The sequence below is a fragment of the Schistocerca piceifrons genome, chromosome 1 (assembly GCF_021461385.2).
Source record: "Schistocerca piceifrons isolate TAMUIC-IGC-003096 chromosome 1, iqSchPice1.1, whole genome shotgun sequence".
Lineage (NCBI taxonomy): Eukaryota > Metazoa > Arthropoda > Insecta > Orthoptera > Acrididae > Schistocerca > Schistocerca piceifrons.
This window is the reverse complement of record NC_060138.1, coordinates 885,471,610-885,484,511: the sequence shown is the minus strand read 5'-3', so window position 1 is coordinate 885,484,511 and position 12,902 is coordinate 885,471,610. Positions and strand designations below refer to the sequence as shown.

Genomic DNA, 12,902 nt, shown 5'->3' with positions numbered 1-12,902 from the left:
CCTGAAAGTCAATATATATATTGATTTATATATATATATTTTGAATATATAATATAACAAATATAACAATATAACAAACACACCCAGTAGTGAATTGCTGAAATTTAGTTACAACAAATATGATGTATCTTATTGCACAGAAAATGTAGTAGTGAATGCTTGATTTGATGTGACAGTCATAAGTAGAATCTGAAATTTACTGATTTGTAACCTTTTTATTTTTTCTCAATTAAATATAATCAGTAAAATGCACTTTTGAAGCCTCATCCTTGGCTTATAAGTTCGGAAGGTACCATTTGGTTTATAAGCTTATCCCACTAATAAATCACGCGAGTAATGTCATACAAAAAGCAGTTGAATACAGAATAATTTGATTTTTACTGAAGAATTAGTTAAAAAAAAACACAGATTGATTTGTAAGTAAATAGCATATTTCTGAAACTACTTTTATGTTTATTAGTGCATACTTATAGTAGTATTTGGACTTGTTTTAGTTATTATATGAACAATTTCGGGTGATGTGAGCCTGCTCAGGGGGAAAAGAGGTAGTACTAAATTATATTTATGAAAAGACATTTTATTCATTCTGGGATTTTTAATGTTTACAAAAAATGTGAAAGAATATATATATATTAATTTTTTTAAATTACTTAACATTACTTGATATTTGAAAAATAATAAAATGTCATTCGTGTTGAAGTGAAGAGTAATGTTCTTGGGCTTCATGGTAGAAAATTTTTAAAATATTAAATATCTTTGACATTTGTGGTGCCTTAATATTACCAAAAAAATGTTAATTTGCAGCTGTAGGGCTTACCTCACTGATGCTGGTGTGTCCTAAGCATCTTGATTGCATCTTTTAATCTTTTATGTGACTTATGTACCCTAATATGATTTGTAAATGTCAGTATGTCGATATTTTCATCAGTCAGAGAGACTGTCATCATACAGCAACTTGTGTGAAAAAATAAATAAAAGAAAAATGTATTGCTGGCCACAAAGACTCAGTAATGACAATACTACACACAGTCACTCGCAGTAGCCTTAAAACAATAACAAAGACAATGAAACTGAGCATATGGTTTCAGGTAACAATAGAAGAAGAGAATGGAACAGCTTGCTGTTTAAATAATTGCTGGTTGGGTAGCTCAGTCTTAAAAATTCTACACTTTGATACTACCCACAGTAGGAACTGGATTTGCCTGCTTTTCCACCTGAACATGTATATTAAAGCAGTTATTATTTATCTGACTAATCTGTTTCTTCCATAAAGCATTTATGCACAATAATATATGGAATGGCATGCACGACAGTGCTTGTGATCACACACGCTAAGACTCCCTTGCCCATGGGTAGCAGAGTGGATGGTCACTAGTGGCTTGATGCTCTTTTGATAGTGGTGTAAAAATCTTTTTCATTTTGCATAGAATGAGATAAACTCAGATTTAGTACTTGCTGAAAGTCAACAATCTATCAGCAGTGCCTCAAGAAGAACTAATATGAGAGGAATTTGTGGCCTACAAATTTTGCCAAGATCATCTGTTCTGGATAGAATAAGAACAGCTGATGTTATTCATTTGAATAACAATGTTTGTTCTTCTCTATCTTTATAAGAAATATTTGTGGCCTTTCTAGCTGCTATCCACTCTCTAAGGTTGGAGCAGAGTACTCCACACATACTGTGGGCCTTGATCTTCAACTGAAATGTGCATTTGGAAATATATCCAACCTAGACATAAGGCATACAGGCTTTCTAAAGATACATCCACTCAAACACAGCCAAATATGTTACCTAACAACAAAAACATTTGATTTTTGACAATATAAGGTAATTTGATAGATAAAAAATCCATTCTTCCAGTGGTGGCAGAACACACAAATAAAATCCCCAACCTGTCTGGTAAGTCTCCCCTGACCCCAGTTCCGGGTGACATTTCCTAGACCTCTCCAGCCCTTTTCCTTCACCCCTCTTCATTCACCTTAAACACTTTTGCCTGAAGGAGGAGCCACTGGCTCCAAAAGTTTGCCTAATTGTAACTTCTTTTAGGTATGTGTTCTGCCGCCGCTTGGTGAGTAGATTTTTTTATCTATCCAATTACAAATATTTTATCTGTATGATCTAGGGTAAAAGCAACAAAAAGGCTCAACTGCTTTAGTGAATCCAAGTAATGTGGTGCATTGATAAGACATTAGCTCATATTTGGGTGGGTTGGGCTCAAATTCTTGTCTGGCTGTACACATTTAGATTTCCCACATCTTCGGTAAATCACTTAAGGCAAATGCAGTGATGTTTCATTAGAAATTGGTGATTTTCTTCCCTGTTCTGTCACAATCTGAGCTTGTCCTCTGTGCCTGTTAACATACCTTCCTTTTTTCTAGTTAAATGGAATACATGACACATCCTAATATTGATGTTTTTGGATTATTAAAATGTTTCAAGCTTATATTTATTACCTCAGAAAAATTAAAATTTTGAATTTTTGTTAACAGCTGGTGTAAGGTCAGTGTTGGAACTATAAACTTATACAGTCAAATCCTTAGGAACAGTGTATGCAAGCAAGTATGATCCTGCCTCAAAACTTGTTATTATGAAGAAATAAAAGCTATTTCAGCTGTATGTGGCTGCTCGCAGATTCCTATGACAACTTCTAATAGCAGCTCAGTTTTCTTATATAATGTCTGTCATGTCAAATCAGCTCTTCTCTTTGAATTTATTGCATTAATTACTTTTAAATTTCTGTGAGGGCAATTGTTAGAATATTAGAGTGAAATAGCAGCCAGTGGGCAAAACAATGTATTTTGATTTCCAAAGCATGCAATGTCAGGAACATCAGCAGTACGTGGAAGTTTGAGCTTGAGAAATCTCCCTTCTCACACCTGTATATTTCTATAGTCTCAAAGTAGGAGTACACAGCTCCACTAATTCAGAGATTCATCTTTCTGTATGTGACAACATTTTTATTGTTTTCTGTTCCATGTTGTGCATAAAGTTAAGACACAAAGCTTTAATTAAAAAAGGATCTGATCTGTATTGTCTAAACCATCTGTATTCCCTCCAATACCAGTTCCAATATTGTATAGTGCAATTTCTTTTCTTTTTAGTGCCCAATTTCTCTGGTGTGGGATTGTATCTTCTGTCAAGGGCAACTAATTTTGTATAAGTAATTGTCATGAATATGCTAAATTCTTGTGCATATCTGTTTTATAAATCAAGTTACAAAATAACTGGTAATCGTAATTCTCACTTTATTATTATATGTAGTACACTGTTTAGTTCTCCTTCTTACCACTCTGTTAGATTAAAGTACAATATGCAGTATTTTGTATATATTGACATTTTTACCAGCAATATAAATGTGTACTGTGTTGCTATATTGAAATAAAAGTTTATTCTTCACTTGATTGGTTTTCAATTCTCCATACACAATAATATTTCTTCTCTATTCAGTCCACTTGGTGAGTCCTCTGCCTCTGGACAATTGTCTTTTTATGTTTTTTATGTGTATATATTAGATCATTTCAGACACAATACAAGTGGCAAGTTACCGGTAATGGGCTTCAGATCACACAGTACTCTGTTGTTCATTCACTTAGATAGCAGTTGTGCGCATTTCAATCTGTAGCTGTCTTATATTAAATTTTCACAGATATGATTATGGAGAGTCCTGGGTGCAATATAAATAGTGGAAAGTATAATGGTAAGGATTTGGTCTACAGTGGAGGTGTTGAGCAATTGGTAGCCACATAAACTAGACCGAAAATGTTGCTAGGCTTGTGATGATGATAGCTTTAGATCTAACAATGCTGTACTAATAAGGAAGATGAACAAAGGATGGCATGTAAAGAGACACTTCAACAAGGCAGGTAGTTTATAATCACAGCTACTTGGGCATCTACAACAGCCCTATTGTATTTTGCTTACTCAGGCATGGAGTAATGTGTCTGTTCATAGCTTTTGTAGGACCAAACTGCTGACGCCTACTAAATTCTATGAAAACATTCCCAGAGGTTTACGTGTATTTTACACGGTACAGAAATGCAACGCAGCAAACTGAATACATCTAAAAAGATAATAATAATTATGGAACAGTTGATTAGTGAATTTTAGGCCTACATTTATGAAAATATTGAGTTGGTTTTAAAATGCAATTTTTTTTTAGAAATATCCTATCTTGACAGACCTGAAATACAGAACGAGCACTACAATATGGGTGGATGACGTGTAGGCTGTTACGTTCGATATTACCAATGTATTGATCTAAGTACGTGGTAAGTTATGAAAATGATATTGTTTCTGTTAATTTTCTGTACACTAATCCTCATGGAAATAATTACCACAGGCATCTGTCATCTTAAAAGTAAGACCCCATGCATCAAAAATAATCTGATGTTTCAAATTTCAGCATATCCATTATCCCATACTAGGTCTAGAACATCGGAAAGTTTGATGAGATACCCACGAAACAGAATGTGGTGCTCTTATCCAGAGACTGTGTTGGCTATAATTATATATATGTTGTTCAGAACAGAGAGCAGTCTGCACAAGTTGTGCATCATGCTGTTGTTTTCTAGTTAGTTAGCATACTTTCCTTGAAAACACGAAGGTAATCTTGTTTGCTTGTGGTAATTATAGATATAAAAACCAGATTTCCCTGTGTTATTTTTTCCAGATAATAATTGATACAAATACCAGAGTGCACTGCTGTTAAACATCTGTGACATCATTTGTTGTTGTTTTCAACCTGTTTTGAAGATGTTTCCTAGTGAAGAAAGAGTTCTTACTTTAAAAATGTGATAGGAAGGTTGTTATAATTTAATTATAAATGAGTGGAATAATAATTTCAACACTGTTCCACCTGCAAGGAAGGCTGTCTACAGTTTAGGGAAACATTTTGAGAAAAATAGATCTGCAGAAGATTGCCACAGGACATTTCAGGTGACACAACCATAGATACCTATTCAGAGAACCATAGAATTGCTTTTGATAGGCAGTTGCTGTTTGGGTGGTATCTCATATCATGGACTAATTGGGCCTGTGTGGAAATGTTGCCAACTTATGCCATTCTGGGACTACAAATAACCTATGAAGACTTCAACTCACTTTACTTTCAACATGATGGAGCCCCACAGCATTACACAACAACTGTGCGAAACTAAATTGATGTATTTGGTGGGTAAGTTATTGGATGGCGAGGAGCAATAGCAATGACAACCAGATTTCCTGGCCGTATACCAAAGAATTGCATTAAATATAAGTTCGTGGTACAAAACCATAAACAATTCAGGACTCAAAAGAAGCTCTTTACAACTCTTTTGAAGACATTGATTCTAATAAATGACTATGTAAACAAATATACTTGAGCATCCTAAGTGGTCTGATGAAATGTGTCAACAAAGACAGAAAACAGTTTGAGAAAGAATGTTATAAATAATCCTTTAGCATCAATAAAGTGTTCAGTTATTTCAAAATTCCAGTTGTGTGGTTTGTATTCGATTAGCTGATATTGGGTAGTGACGTCTGGTCCACTCGGTAAATTCTCAAAATTTCAGTTCCCTGTCCCATGCAGGATGTGGAATTACAAAAAAATAATGATTGTTGTGGAAAATGCTTATTGGATTTTGCTCAAACTTTGTATCTCTTACATCTACCCATAATTCTACTCTATTTTGTGAACAAATTACAAAATTCTAATAATACCAATATTGAAGGTTACAGTGTTGTGAAATTCTTTTGTCTGCTACATGTACACGACCATAGAACTCACATTTGACCTTGAGGCAGGGTCGGCAGAGTGGGAGAAGTCTCTCTCTCTCTCTCTCTCTCTCTCTCTCTCTCTCTCTCTCTCTCTCTCTCTATCCCCCCCCCCCCCCCCCCCCCCACTGTTACAACGCAGCAGAAGCACTTGCACCCTGCAAACACCCCCACCCCCTTCCCCGCTGCACGTTACTTTGTGGTAAAATTATTCACACAAAGTTAAAACATATTTGTGGAAGCAGTTGCATTTTGAGATTAATTTGAAACCTAAAGTTCATCAAGATAATTCCTCTTATTCTAATGAAAACATTTTGGAAAATCATCATTTTATGCTATTCAAATATACTTCGACAACAACAACAACAACAACAACAACAACAACAACGACTACTACTACTACTACTACTACTACTACCACCACCACCACCACCACCACCACCACCACCACTATCACTACCACTACCACCAACACTACCATTACCACAGTCTTACAATTACATTTTCAAATCCTATTCCACATTTAGTAAATCTACGTACATACATGCATATTATTTTCAAACACACAAAAATTCTTCTATTAATCTGCTTTCACAATAGAGGAGACAGCTTTTTATTTATCTTTCAGCTTTTAAAATCATTGGTAACTATAACAGAAAAATTTACTCCCTACGCTGAATACCTTCCCCCCCCCCCCCCCCCCCCCCCCCCCAACGCTGATTTCCCCCCCCCCCCCCCCCTCTCTCTCTCTGAATGTAGGCACTGTGGTTGACGTGCTTGTGATTGCATTTTCAAGTACCTTAGGGACAGGTGAGGAATCACAGTGGGTGGTGCCCTTTTCAGCATCTGTTTGTATATGAAGACTAATGAGTAGAGATAACTGAGATAACTGCAGGCATCTTTCATTATATAGCATGCAGCTGCTTGTACATCTTATCTCCAGTTTCATATTAACAAATAACACTAACTCAGAGCCTATTTGTGTTATCTTCATGTAAAGTTATTAACAACATACCTCCTCCAACATGAAGTTAATGGATTGAATATATCAATAACTGACTTCCTCATGTTGTAATTCTGCAATACAGTTAAAGTTCTCCCATTAAAAGTATTAGTGAGAAAGAAAGTTATTTATCCATGCACAACGTTAGGACTTCTTATTTTTCTAACAAATTGCCCTTTAGTCAGACATTATACCATTTTCTTACATTACTACATGATATTGCAGTTACATTAGTGAAATATTTCCTTTACAGTGTGCTTTATAATATCCACGTGGCATATACTAGCTTTGGTTCTAAATTTTCTAACATCGTAATTGATAAATTCTTTCACAATATACTGGCTCTTTTCATTGTATTATGTTTCATGATGTTTCTTAAATTAACTAGGTTGAGTAACTTCTTTTATTTTTGCATGATTCGGAAAACAAATTAGTTGTTCATGAATAGTATTCTTGTCTGTAGCTACGTTGTGTGGTCAAGGTCTCAGCTAACAATTGATAATTATTTACTTTATAACTTCTCATCTGATATCTGCACATATGATCTCATTCATCTCTACCTCATTTTGATTTCTCTCTGTACCTATTATTCTGCATCATATGTAAGTATTGTGTCTCCTCTTGTTGATGAAGATGGGTAATCAAACACCACTGTTCTCTACTGAAGCACCACTCTTTTCTCACTTTTATCAATATTTTTGATATGTATTTCACTCCCCCCCCACACACACACACAATTCATCATATTGCACCTTTTCATCATACTCCCTAAACTCTGTTAGTAACAAACTCCATTTCTGATTCACTTAAACTTTTTGTGGATTCCTCCTGTTCTAACAACATTTTTACAATAATAAGTTGTTCCTAACACAATGCACTTACGCACAAATATTAATTCTGTTTTCTGTGCCCACACATTATTCTCTCTATTACTGATACCATTATTATTACTTCAGTTTCATTTTCAACCAATGCAAAATTCCATCAGTTATTCCTACTGTCAAATTCTGTTTAGTCAGTTCTAGGTAAGCATTTCAGATTTTTCTTTTGTACAGAGGCATATAATACTTATGGTACTTGCTAATGATACAAAACGTGGAGAAAGAATGAAATTCGAAAAGTGGAAATCATTTCATTCTTTTGGGACTGCACAGTTTATCAAACAGTTTACCAACGATAGAGTGGCAGATTGCATACAGACTTCTAGTAGCTGTTATAAGTATATTTTTCACCCCACTATGCCGTTTTCTTAACTTCCTGCTCATTTTCATTTCTTTTGTTATTGTCTGTTAAGTACCTCCTACTTCATATTAGTCTTTTGGAAGTTTCCGTGCTCCCTTGTCATCAATATTCATTCAGCTTCCTTTCCTAACGTGGCTGCTAATTTTAAACCAAAATATTTGACAATTTTTCCGCCTGTTGTTTGCTTTTTATTGCCTAAACAGTTTTCACAACTTCCAGTTACCTAAGAGCAATGCTGTTCCTTTGCCACATTACTATCAAAATCATCATTTCTCTCTGTTTTTCCCAAAAGTTTCTTGCAGATTATTTGTTCCTTTTTTTAATTTAGATTAGATGTACTTTTTCTTCCAATCATGAGATGCACAACATGTCAGAAAAGAAGAATACACAATAAATATTTACAAAATAACAACAGATATGCTAATATGCCCCACAGACCTCAAATGAAATTGCTCTTTTGGATGTGGAATTTGTAAAAAGAAGTGTATTAACATTTAAAAGGGTATAAAACTTATCACCAAATATTAAATATTCAGTACACTTAGGTGCATATGATAATTCTTAAGTTATTGCAGCCATGCATCATCAGATAAAAAAAAAAAAAGTAAATAACATTTTACAGCACTTATTTACAATAATCACATACTGCAAAAAATTTCTACAAAAGTCAGTCTGTGCACGATATTCACATAATTTTATATTATTAACAACATACGCACATCAATCAGTTCTGCTAACAGATTCATCAATGGAGTAGAAGGAATTGACCACCAATAAATCCTTTGGACTCTTCTCTAACTGAACTTTATTATTAGTTAAACTTTCTTTGGCAGCAGACATGTTATTGAAAATAGAATGGACACCTTTCTGAACCAAAGTAGGTGACTTTAAATTGTTGTGAAAATTATTCTTATTCCTAGTGTTGATTCCAAGAAGTGAGCTGTGGGCATAAAGAAAGATACAATTTTAATGTCAAATTTTGTTAAGGAATAAATGTATTGGGAAGCACTAGTTAGTATTATCTGTTCCTTAAACAGCCCCTTGCAGGACATTCATGAGTTCACACCACAAATAATTCATATTGCATGTTTTTGGGCTCTGGAAACTTTAGCTTGGATTGGTAAGTTACCCCAGAAATTAATCCTGTATGACATTATGGGATAAAAGTAACATATTATGCTAACTTTTTTATATCACCTGTCTGACAACATTTGCACAGCAAATAGAGATTTGTTTAGGCATTTCAGCAGTTCTGTGGTATTCTCCTCCCTGTTAAATTTACACTGAAGAGCCAAAGGAACTGGTAGACCTGCCTACAGGTAGGGCCCCTGGGAGCACGCAGAACTGCCGCAACACGACGTGGCATGGACTCAACTAATGTCTAAAGTGTTTCTGGAGTGAACTGACACAATGAATCCTGCAGGGCTGGCCATAAATCTGTAAGAGTATGAGGGGGTGGAGATATCTTCTGAGCTGCACGTTGCAAGGCAACCCAGATATGCTCAATAATGTTCATGTCTGGGGAGTTTGGTGACCAGCAGAAATGTTTAAACTCAGAACAGTGTTCCTGGAGCCACTCTGTAGCAATTCTGGACATGTGGGGTGTCACATTGTCCTGCTGTAATTGTCCAAGTTCGTAGGAATGCACGATGAACAAAAATGGATGCAGGTGATCAGACAGGATGCTTACGTAAGTGTCACCTGCCAGTCGTATCCAGACGTATCAAGGGTCTCATATCACCCCAACTGCACATGCCCCAAGCCATTATAGAGCCTCCACAAGCTTGAACAGTCCCCTTCTGACATGCTGGGTTCGTGAGGTTGTCTCCATACCCGTACGCGTCCATCTGCTCGATACAATTGGAAACAAGACTCGTCCGACCAGGCAACATGTTTCCAGTTATCAGCAGTCCAAAGTTGGTGTTGACGGGCCCAGGCTTTTTGTCATGCAGTCATCAAGGGTACATGAGTGGGCCTTTGGTTACAAAATCAATGATGTTTCATTGAATGATCACACACTGACACTGGCTGATGGCCCAGCATTGAAATCCGCAGCAATTTGTGAAAGGGTTGCACTTCTGTCACGTTGAACGATTCTCTTCAGTCATTGTTGGTCCCGTTCTTGCAGGATCTTTTTCCGGCCCAATGATGTCAGAGATTTGATGTTTTGATGCTGTGTCCCATCGCTCATGCGTCGGCTATATCACCGTGTCCAAACTCACTTAAATCTTGACAACCTGCTGTTGTAGCGGCAGTAACTGATTCAATAACTGTGCCAGACATTTGTCTTATTTAGGTGGTGCTGACGGCAGCCAGAAACCTTTTACAAGTTCTGAACAGCATGTAGTATGTTTTTAAGGTGTAGTGACACAGAATTGGCAAGGAACTATTTCTTAACACCCACCAAAATTTCATTAGCTAACCTTTCTAAGACTATACTTGATTTAATATTTATTGCTATGTTTGTATCATATGCAAACAAATCAAACTTGGCATCTGGTAATGTTACTGACGAAAGGTCGTTGTTGTTGTGGTCTTCAGTCCTGAGACTGGTTTGATGCAGCTCTCCATGCTACTCTATCCTGTGCAAGCTTCTTCATCTCCCAGTACCTACTGCAACCTACATCCTTCTGAATCTGCTTAGTGTATTCATCTCTTGGTCTCCCTCTACGATTTTTACCCTCCACACTGCCCTCCAATACTAAACTGGTGATCCCTTGATGCCTCAGAACATGTCCTACCAACCGATCCCTTCTTCTGGTCAAGTTGTGCCACAAACTTCTCTTCTCCCCAATCCTATTCAATACTTCCTCATTAGTTATGTGATCTACCCATCTAATCTTCAGCATTCTTCTGTAGCACCACATTTCGAAAGCTTCTATTCTCTTCTTGTCCAAACTATTTATCGTCCATGTTTCACTTCCATACATGGCTACACTCCATACGAATACTTTCAGAAATGACTTCCTGACACTTAAATCAATACTGGATGTTAACAAATTTCTCTTCTTCAGAAACGCTTTCCTTGCCATTGCCAGCCTACATTTTATATCCTCTCTACTTCGACCATCATCAGTTATTTTGCTCCCCAAATAGCAAAACTCCTTTACTACTTTAAGTGCCTCATTTCCTAATCTAATTCCCTCAGCATCACCCGACTTAATTAGACTACATTCCATTATCCGTGTTTTGCTTTTGTTGATGTTCATCTTATATCCTCCTTTCAAGACACTGTCCATTCCATTCAATTGCTCTTCCAAGTCCTTTGCTGTCTCTGACAGAATTACAATGTCATCGGCGAACCTCAAGGTTTTTATTTCCTCTCCATGAATTTTAATACCTACTCCGAATTTTTCTTGTGTTTCCTTTACTGCTTGCTCAATATACAGATTGAACAACATCGGGGAGAGGCTACAACCCTGTCTTACTCCCTTCCCAACCACTGCTTCCCTTTCATGTCCCTCGACTCTTATAACTGCCATCTGGTTTCTGTACAACGAAAGGTCATATATACACAATAAAAAGTAAGGGCCCTAAGATGGAACCATGGGGAGACACCACGCATTATTGGTTCCCGGTTGGATGATGACTCATAGCTTAATACGTGTGTCTTCCCTATTCACACCCTTTGTTTTCTGTCAGAGATATAGGACCTGAACCGTTTTGCAGCATTTCCTGCTACAGCGTAATATTCTTATTTACTTAGGGTCGGTTGTACAATCTCCAGTTAAGCTATATTGTTGGAATAGCTTGAGAAACGTACAAACCTAAATAATGCGAGAAAAGTTAACCAGAGATTTTTTAAGTGGTTAGCGAGTGCATAGTTGTAGCATGTGGAAGGAGTGCGTGGAATGCTATGTTTTTAACTTTCCTTGGGTATCAAGTTATTTTCAGTATTCTCTCTTATGTCAAATTTTAGCTAGTGGAAGATAACTTAAACTGAAATATATTGTACTTGTGTGAAGTATCATTGTTCTGAAACTGATTGGCTTTTTATGGCTGTTTAATGGAACAAAGTTTGATAGTACTGTAATGTCCCGAGTTTACTCAGCCACATCGATATCAGAAAATTTTTTTCACTCTTACCTCACGCTATGGCAACAACTTTCCATCTTTTAGTGAATGCTTCAGAGCAACAAAGCTGTCCACCACCCAGTATTATTCCCATAAACATATGTAAATTATTTGTGCTTATTCAAGCTAAGTTTAACAAAGTAAAATTAATAGCAAAGTCAGTTTTTTTAAGAAAGCTGTACCAGATAGCTGTTGTATTTCTCAGTTATTAGTATTATCCACATAACAACATCAATATTTGTTGCAAAGTAATTGTTATTTTCGTGTTATGAGAACATAAGTACTTGTCATTCAGTTAACAGGAATCTTTAGTTATTGAATCTAAATAAATATAACAGCAGAAGTAGTGGCTGGCAAGTTATGTCTTTATATTTCTTGTGAATTGTCTAATGTCCTAATGTCATTTTCTTTCTTTCAGAAATGGGTGATGTCTTTCTGTCCATTTGAGACATCATTGGTATTGGCATGGGGACAGCCAGCAGGATTGTTCAAAGGATGTGTATGATACTGGGCAAAATGCACAAGAGACAGTTTTTTTTTTAAAATTATTTCAGTTCTCTTGTGTAATTAAATGAAATTAAAATAAACAAATGTATGGGTTAATATATTTTTATTCTTAAATAATTTGTTTTAATTTTTACTTTCTGACGTAATTTTGAACTAATATATATATATATATATATATATATATAAAACACACACACACACACTTCTTCCTCCCTTCTCTAGTCTGCATCGACCTATATTTGAAGCAGCACCATCTGCAGCTGTTCTAATTCTTTTACATTTGAGAATAAGTATTTTTATTCTGAAAGCAAAACTGACAGTTCT

General features: G+C 36.0%; 1 protein-coding gene across 7 annotated transcripts in view; it reads left to right on the top strand.

The window, feature by feature from the left end:
* LOC124716747 (deoxyribodipyrimidine photo-lyase) overlaps window positions 1-12,685 on the top strand; it is a 134,598-nt gene extending 121,913 nt beyond the window's left edge. For 3 of the 7 annotated variants that reach the window (XM_047243325.1, XM_047243310.1, XM_047243317.1), the window contains one exon: window positions 12,490-12,684. In XM_047243325.1, the coding sequence (XP_047099281.1) occupies window positions 12,490-12,576 (87 nt within the window). In that variant the 3' untranslated portion in view covers window positions 12,577-12,684. Of the gene's footprint in view, window positions 1-2,490; window positions 3,342-12,489 lie in introns of those variants that run through there. The other 4 variants (XM_047243331.1, XM_047243338.1, XM_047243293.1 and 1 more) reach the window with 3 other exon arrangements.
* Window positions 12,686-12,902: the final 217 nt, after the last annotated feature.